Source organism: Drosophila pseudoobscura, chromosome 4, assembly GCF_009870125.1.
Source record: "Drosophila pseudoobscura strain MV-25-SWS-2005 chromosome 4, UCI_Dpse_MV25, whole genome shotgun sequence".
NCBI classification, from domain to species: Eukaryota; Metazoa; Arthropoda; class Insecta; order Diptera; family Drosophilidae; genus Drosophila; species Drosophila pseudoobscura.
The window spans coordinates 20,784,397-20,792,444 of NC_046681.1; the positions used below are offsets into that span (position 1 = coordinate 20,784,397).

Here is an 8,048-nt window from a genome sequence, read left to right on the forward strand (position 1 = left end):
TAATTCTCATTTTTTTTTGACATTCCGTTTAGAAGATTATGGGTACACTCGCACGTACATATGTACATATGTATATAGGAACAGATATAGAATATATAAAGTATGGTTATTTGTAGGGAATTTTCGTGGGTGTTCTAGACACACGTATCGGCCATAAATTGGAAAAGCATTGAAACAGTTCCACGGAGCTATTCAAGCAGAAACACACTTCTGGCCAGAAAAGAAAAATTAATCACCTACGATAGCAGCCACAACACATAATTGTATCCATCGAAGGTGGTCTATAAAGAAAAACCCAACCAAAACGTTAATCTCATTCAGATTTGTTTTCATTGACCTGGGTCGGGAAAAATATCCAATCCAGTATTCAGTACTGGCACCGAGTTATCTATGTGGGTTTCGCGTCGCGAGTCTGAGTCAATAATGGTATAAGATTCTGGTTAAGGCCATGCCCGATTACAATTTCTATAAGACATGAGATTCCTATAAATGCAAAAGACAGGCGAACATTCGCCCCTGTACGTGCGCCGAGATCTCTGCCGATGACAACAAAAAGTTTTCATTCAGCAAACGCATTCTGCTGACAATTGAAACCACAAACACGTAGGCAAGTGTTGATCGGTGGATCGGCAGTGGTGGTGAGTGTAAGTGCCTGTGTGGGCGATGCGTTGAGAGAACGATGTGATTGAATGAGTAAGGTTGTGAGTGTTGTGCGAATGCATTTATGAGTTATGGAAGACAGAGTGTACAAATACCATGTGGAAATAGGAAGAGCTTTCAAAACCTTAATAGTTTATATTGGACTCGTGAGATCATGGGATTAAACCGTAAATATAAGCCGCGTGTTTAAAACATACCATAGTTACATATGTTAATAGTATCTCAGACATTCGTTTGACTTCAAATTCTCTTTATGGTTTCACTTTTTCCACCCGCAACTCTCACTTTATAGCCCCACTCTCACTCATACCACTACGCGTGGCCATGTTCACTCATTACAATTTGGCCAAAATCGTATTAACTTGCCAGCCGGCCTTCAGTTTCTCCAACGTTTTCAGCTCAAGCGCTCCATTAAGCGCTGAAAGAAATTTTGTCTTCAATCATTGGAAATATCAAGTGGAACTTAAAGGGATAAGATGCATTATATGTACCTGTTGGGTGGACTGGCATTGCGTGAGTACAGATCAATGTGTGCACTAAAAATTAAGGAAAAGAAAAAATCCTCATCTTTCTTATCCGCAGTCAGTATTTGCCAGGCAGCTTCAACCAGGAGCTTTGCAACCAGCAAACCACTGCCCACCTATGAAGATGATGGCACTACAGTGCCTCCCCCAAGTGTCACACCTTCTCCCACAAACAGAGACATTACTCTAGGTCCCTGCAAGTGGGTCGTTGGTCGAAGTTGTCCCGATCCAGATGTTAAGTATTATATATACACGCGACATAATGCAATGGATAGACAATGCCTTCACATCGATGATAGCCTGGAGAAGTCGAATCTAACAGCCTCCTACTTCAATCCCAGGCATCCCACAAAGATCATCATCCATGGCTATAACTCGGATATGTTTCTACATCCCCTACAGAAAATGCGAGATGGTGAGATTTATGCTTTGTCCATTAACAATTAAAACATACAATTCATCCTACCCCTTAGAATACCTCTCAAAATCGGATTACAATATTATATATGTGGATTGGAGCGTTCTGTCTCCGGGTCCCTGTTACATCAGTGCCGTACACAATACTCGTCATGCTGGGACGTGTACGGCCCAGCTGGTGGAGCGTCTTGTGGAGACGGGCAACACGGATATCCATGTGATTGGCTTCTCCCTCGGGGCACAGCTTCCCAACTATATAGCGAGGAATCTTACCTCGTTTATGCTACCAAGGATTACGGGGTTGGACCCGGCAATGCCGCTGTTTATTACATCTGGAAATGCGGATAAGCTGGATCCGAGTGACGCCACATATGTGGATGTGTATCATACGAATGCCCTCGTCCAGGGAAAGCTGGAGAGATGTGGTCACGCCGACTTTTATATGAATGGTGGCATCATGCAGCCAGGCTGTAATGGACAGCAGATAAGTAAGATACACAAAAAGACAACTCAACTTGAAGATTAACTTTGGTTACCCCCTGTAGACTCCTTTGCCTGCAGTCATCAGCGTGCTCCTGCCTACTTCTTGGAGTCCATACGCTCACCTAAGGGATTTTGGGGCTGGGCATGTAGCGGCTACATCTCTTACCTGCTCGGAATGTGTCCTCCCACGAATTTCCTGCTGGAGGCTGGCGATAACATTCGTTCCACCACTCGAGGAATGTTCATGATCGACACCAACGACAGCTCTCCCTATGCCCTGGGCAAGTGGACGGATCTGCCAACACTGGGGGCCAAGCAACCGCATATGCGAGCTCCTCCCAATCAAGTAAAGGCCCCGCCCAATCAGAGTGTGGATCCTTTGCTGCAGCACATCGATCAGTTTGGCAAACTGGCCGCCAACTTTAACAACCTGGCGATGTCGCCCAGTGGCCGGGATCCTTATGAGCACTGGACCAGCTTTAGTCCGGAGAACAAGGAAAACGATGACGATGAATCCGTAGAGGAGCAGGATTTGATTGATCCAGATGATCGCCACCTGGCCTTGCAATCTCCGCCAACCATGGAATGGTGGGATTATCGGAGAAATCTCACGTATGGATTCATAGAAAATAATATATTCGCTATGCCAAAGCTGAAGTAGCACCGGCTTGGATCGATGCTAGTCCGATCAGTTAAATCCCACCCTTGCCCCCGATTTCCTTACTAATAATTAACGAATGCAATCTTCATTGTGAGGTGATATACAACAAATGCAAATACAGTGCGTTTCAAAACTATACCGCTATTCGAAAGTTGCAACTGAATTAAGGTTTAATCATGCAGCATTATAATATAGAACTATTCCTGAGCCCTAGAGCAGTAATGTTTTAATAAATAAATTAGTTAAATAAAGAAAAATATATGATAGATTTTGTAAATATTAAAAAAAAGTACAATACAATACAATAGTTCGTTAAAAAATGTATAATTTAGAGCTAAAGGTAGGTGTACCATTATGGGATTAATAAGGGCTATTATCGAGAGCGGCCTTAATTTCAAAACTGAATTGTAAATTGATCCTGCTTGATGATTGGGCTTGCGCAGATTATAGTTGTGAAACGCAGTGTATGGATTAATCGTATAATTCAAGCATCGTATTATTTTAAACAATTCCGGAATACAATAGCAGATTTGTATTAATTGTAAATTGTAATAAATTTTTAACGCCATATTAATTAGAAATGGACTTGAAGAATGTGGAGTGCCGGTTCGGAAATCGTATTTTCTGTGTATGTATGTTCTATTCCTCTATTTTCTATGCAGGGATTACCATTTGGGAGATAGGATGCATCTGGGGCTGGGTTATGTATACAATTACATGTACATTTACGAGTAGAAAACATCCCCCCTCCCTGACGCAGACGACGACGACAAGCGTAGCATGCTATGATGATTGCTTTAATTTCCCCTTCCTTCCCATTCCGTCTGTCCGTCCGTCCCCGACTTCTGAGCTTACGTAAAATCCTAATCCGTACAATAATAATCGCCACTGACTGTTGCGTTGCTGCCGTTGCTGAGGATCAGCCCTATACCTTTTTTTTTACCACTCTTTTGGCACGCGTTGTCGGCGCTGCAGGGACTGGGGTTGCCGGCTGGGGTGGCGGGGATGGGGACTCAGGTGTTTCTGTGTCTGCGACTGGGACTGCTGCTGACGACTCTGGCTCCTCGTCTGGTTTTTCTGGTTGCGGCTCATCGATAGCCTCCACCTTGATGTCCACCTCCATTTCGGGCTGTTCAGTATCACTGTTGCCGGACATGGGCGATGGTGGGGCACGTACTCGATCGGGATCATCATCCTCCTGATCGAGCGACGTGCTGTTTGTGCTTGCATCCTCTTCCTCCAGCACCGACAGGTGATAGAGCTTCATGTCCTCCTCGGAAATGGGCACGGGTGCGTTCGAGAGCGGATCTCGTCCATTCAGCGACTTGGGGAATGCAATCACATCGCGTATGGACCGCGCCCTGCACAATATGGCGATGAGGCGATCCAGGCCTAGGGCAATACCGCCATGCGGCGGGCAGCCCGATTCTAAGGCACTCAGTAAATGTGACAAATGCTCGTGTGGTATCTTGAGGATCTGTTCCAATATAAACTGCTGCATATCGCGGTCGTGGATACGAATAGAGCCACCGCCCACCTCTTGGCCATTGAGCACCAGATCGTACGCCTGTGAGCGTATGTTCTCTAGGTTTTCGCAGCTGGTGGCAAAATTATCCAAATCATCGATGTGCGGCTGCGTAAATGGATGATGAACGCTCTCTAGCTGATTTGTTTCGCGATTACGCTCGAACAGCGGAAAATCTATGACCCAAAGGAAGCGATAATCATTGGGCTTTTTCATCTTGACATTCTCTACCAGAAAATCGTGGTAATCCAGGCGAATGCGACCCAGCAATGCGCGCTATAAGCGTAAGAAAATATTAGAGAGATTGTAGAGATTAACGGGCGTAGAGTTCCAATAAACTTACTGTTTCCACTTTGGGTCCAATGCCCAGAAAGAGCAGATCATTCTCCTCGAGATCAAACTTCTCTGTAATTTCATTGGCCACCTGCTCGCCCAGCAGTTTGCCGAGTCGATCCTGTACATCCGTGGCGGGACCGAATTTCCGCACAAACAGTGTACCAATAAAATCTTTGCCGAGACCCTCGTAGTGCTTGCGGGCAGCGCCATTCCAGAAGGCCTCGCTCGCTCGCACCACAATGGCATAGGCAGCCAGACCGCCCTCATATTTGCCCTTATACTCCTCGCTCTTGTCGATAATTTCGGAAACATTGTTCAAGAGAAAGCCGAAGCGTGTGTCGGGCTTGTCGTTTCCGTATTTCTCCAGTGCCTCCTCATAGGTGATGCGGCGGAATGGAGTCTGCAGCTTGGGCAGGTGCTTGGGCCACGAATAGCGCAGGGTCTCCTCAATCAGCTGCATAATGCCATCACGACTGGTGAACGACAGCTCTATATCGAGCTGTGTGAATTCCGGCTGACGATCGGGACGCGTGGCTTCGTCGCGGTAGCATCTCGCCACTTGGAAATACCGATCGACGCCACCAGACATTAGCATTTGCTTGAACTGCTGCGGGCTCTGGACGAGCGAATAAAAGTGTCCGGCCTTGCGGGTGGGCACCACAAACTCCTGAGCGCCGCCGGGGGTGCGTCGGAACAGAGTCGGCGTCTCCACCTCGACGAAGCCCAAATAGTTGACCAGATATTCGCGCATTTTCATGATAACCGACGATCGCAGGCGGAGATTGTGCTGCATATCATTGAACCTCAAGTCCAGATAGCGATGCGTGAGGCGGAGTCGTTCTCCAGCTCGATTGAATTTACGTATCTCGAAGGGCAGGTTCTTTTTGGACGGATTCAGAACAAGTACCGTATCCGCTTCCACTTCAACGTGTCCGGTACTCATTTTGGGATTGACAGTGGCCCCTGGTCGCGGTATCACCGTGCCCTCCACACGAACAATTGACTCAATGGGTACCCCAGTCTCTGAATACTCCTCCAGACCCTTAGTCTTGGGCAGCAGCAGCACTTGCGTTTGGCCATAGGCATCGCGCAGTATGAAGAACTTGTTCATTCGCTGGAATTCTAGCCATCCGCAGATGACAACCTTTTCGTTGATCTCATTCGATGTGAGCTCACCGCAATTGTGTGTGCGATCAGCAAACTTATTCGTATCGGCTACCTTTACGCGCTGCTCGGGATTGCTGCCATTGTTGGTGGACGATGTGGCCTCTGGTCCGACGTCTTCCTTGGGCTCACCATTATTGGTGTCCGCATGGGAGGAGCCGCAGGCGGCGGCCTCTTCTGCCTCGAGATCATCAATGGACATCTTTTGTTGCTTCTCTTTGAGTTTAATGGGGCCATCGTATGGGTCATCGGGGTTCAAGATCTTAACGCTAGTCACACTGACCTCCACCTCGCCAGTGTCGTATTTCTGAAAGATGTATACGATCAATGGCATAGTCAATAATAGGAATTCTTTCGAAACTCACCAAATTAATATTGGCTTTGGGTCTTCCCAGCACTTTTCCCACTACTTGGAGCACAGTTTGGTCGGGCGTAGACATAAAGGTGTCTATTAGCTGTGGATAAAGATTCGAGACATTTAATGATATAATTTATATACTCGATAGACCGACTCACCGACTGATCTTCAATCATTAACTGCGTTTGGCCATAGCCATCTTTAAGCTGCAAGAATTTGTTGTTTTTCGTGGATGGTATCCAGCCCACCAGAGTAACAGTCTTTCCCACATCATCGCGCCTCAGATCGTTGCACGTTAGATCGCGATTCTCAAAGTATTTCAGAATGTTTTCGTTCCCTATTGAAATGATTATTTGAATTAGTAAAACATCTTTGCTCTCTCTCTTTGAAACTCACTTGCAATCTTATACTCGGTGCTGGTGATGCCTTGGGTGCTCTGCTGCTGCACCATGGTGCTGTAGCTGCGCTTATCGCCCGCCCGTTTTGTGCCGCTCGCCGGGAAATGTATGTTGAGGATATCTTGGACCTCAACCTCTATTTCGCCTGTTGGCATCGTTTGATTGCAGGAATTGTGCGGCCTCCTCATCACTTGCCCCACAATCGTGAGCGTTGTATTCTCGGGCATATTATTCATCCGTCGCGCCACCCGGGGATGCTTGTCCTCGAGAACAACCAGCTGGCAGGCGCCACCATTGCGATCCCTCAGCTCAGCGAAGCGATTCACCCGCTTCTTGATCAGCCTTCCCGAGAGCTCCACAAACAGGCCACAATGATGATTCCGCAACTCGCCACAGCTTTGCCTCATGGGCTGCGGGGGCTGCGAGTTCATGTTGATATTGCTGGCCATGGCGCTCATCAGCTGCATCATGTCATTGTAGGAAACGTTGGGGCCCACTGCAGCATGAGAGTACGGAATATATATAGTGGAAAATCTGGGATAAAACTGGGTTTGAGGGACTTACTGTTGAAAGGATTGGGCCCTGGGCCGAAGTTATCGTTGTAGCCACCGTTTCCGCCTCCATTGCCACCGCCACGATAATTGTCAAAATCATTATAACCACTACCGCCATAGCCAGGCCCACCTGGAGGACCACCGGGTCCGCCGCCATAACGCCCGCCGCCTCCGCCACCACCACGATACCGACCACTCATTATCTGCTGGGGAGTATAGCTCATGGTAAACTATTTCTAGAATCGCAAAAATCCAGGCACACGGCACACTTACGTGACTACAATCAACCGGCTCTTCCGCTAGCGCTAATGAAATTGAGGAGTTCTGGTCCCGCCTTAATTTTCCACTGCTCGCCGCGGCACGGTGCACGAGTGCTGCTTGTAGTTGCAGTCTCTGGTGACTACGCCAAATCGTCCTGGAAATTAATAACATTTTGTTAAACAAATCGCGTTTTTTATTTAATTATGGCCGCATGCAAGCGCTGATGTAAAAAATTTTCAGACCCAGCGCGAGACACACACACACATACACACAACGCATACAGTGGCAATTGGACTCAACTGCACACATACACAATATCGCGACTGTGTGCCGGGCGTCGCGAAAATGCCGACGAAAAACATGCCAAACTCGATGAGAACGTACCGTAGTAGGTGAAGCGCTTGCAAGGCCAGAATTGCTCTTTTGTTAACTAAGTAAATAACGCCAGAATAATAACGCACCTAAAATGTATCACGCTGATAACGAATTTTAATGAAAAATGGTTGTTTTGCTTGGTTTCAGAACTACGCCTAGCGATGGCCGACACACTAATGCCTGGGCCGCCTATCGATACTCGTTGTATCGATATATCTAGCTTCCAAAATGAAAACGGTGCGTTTGAATGGACCTTTATGTTATTTTTTTTTGTAAATACCTGCCTTCAGAATGCATTTAAAATTTGAATATTTATTTACATGACACTTAAA

The 8,048-nt window shown here is 46.8% G+C and overlaps 2 protein-coding genes across 5 annotated transcripts; one reads left to right on the forward strand and one right to left on the reverse strand.

Annotated features, from left to right (window-relative positions):
* The first annotated feature begins 36 nt into the window (after positions 1–36).
* LOC4817275 (phospholipase A1 member A) lies at positions 37–3,752 on the forward strand. The gene is made up of 5 exons (XM_033380778.1): positions 37–638; positions 1,041–1,173; positions 1,243–1,599; positions 1,658–2,089; positions 2,147–3,752. The coding sequence occupies exons 2-5, from the start codon at positions 1,137–1,139 to the stop codon at positions 2,743–2,745; spliced, it is 1,425 nt and encodes a 474-aa protein (XP_033236669.1). The 5' UTR covers positions 37–638; positions 1,041–1,136; the 3' UTR covers positions 2,746–3,752.
* On the reverse strand, positions 2,834–7,914 carry AspRS-m (aspartyl-tRNA synthetase, mitochondrial). Of its 4 annotated transcripts, none has more exons than XM_015180421.2 (8): positions 7,803–7,914; positions 7,354–7,495; positions 7,091–7,283; positions 6,525–7,022; positions 6,287–6,465; positions 6,136–6,225; positions 4,614–6,077; positions 2,834–4,546 (listed from the first exon to the last, which is right to left on the reverse strand). In XM_015180421.2, the coding sequence occupies exons 3-8, from the start codon at positions 7,278–7,280 to the stop codon at positions 3,671–3,673; spliced, it is 3,297 nt and encodes a 1,098-aa protein (XP_015035907.2). In that variant the 5' UTR covers positions 7,281–7,283; positions 7,354–7,495; positions 7,803–7,914; the 3' UTR covers positions 2,834–3,670. The 4 variants fall into 4 exon arrangements, with proteins under 4 accessions (XP_015035907.2, XP_015035908.2, XP_015035909.1 ...); XM_015180422.2 differs by having other exon boundaries at positions 7,091–7,286; XM_015180423.2 differs by having other exon boundaries at positions 7,726–7,913.
* Positions 7,915–8,048: the final 134 nt, after the last annotated feature.

What these genes read in the sequence shown, in the direction of transcription:
- LOC4817275 (XM_033380778.1), top strand. Translation starts at nt 1,137, where the DNA reads ATGCATTATATGTACCTGTTGGGTGGACTGGCATTGC. An exon ending in CCTACAGAAAATGCGAGATG is followed by an intron (nt 1,600 to 1,657) that starts GTGAGATTTATG and finishes CCTACCCCTTAG; the next exon opens with AATACCTCTCAAAATCGGAT. An exon ending in CTGTAATGGACAGCAGATAA is followed by an intron (nt 2,090 to 2,146) that starts GTAAGATACACA and finishes TACCCCCTGTAG; the next exon opens with ACTCCTTTGCCTGCAGTCAT.
- AspRS-m (XM_015180421.2), bottom strand. Translation starts at nt 7,280, where the DNA reads ATGAGTGGTCGGTATCGTGGTGGTGGCGGAGGCGGCGGGCGTTATGGC. An exon ending in CACCGAGTATAAGATTGCAA is followed by an intron (nt 6,466 to 6,524) that starts GTGAGTTTCAAA and finishes TCATTTCAATAG; the next exon opens with GGAACGAAAACATTCTGAAA. An exon ending in CCAAAGCCAATATTAATTTG is followed by an intron (nt 6,078 to 6,135) that starts GTGAGTTTCGAA and finishes TACATCTTTCAG; the next exon opens with AAATACGACACTGGCGAGGT.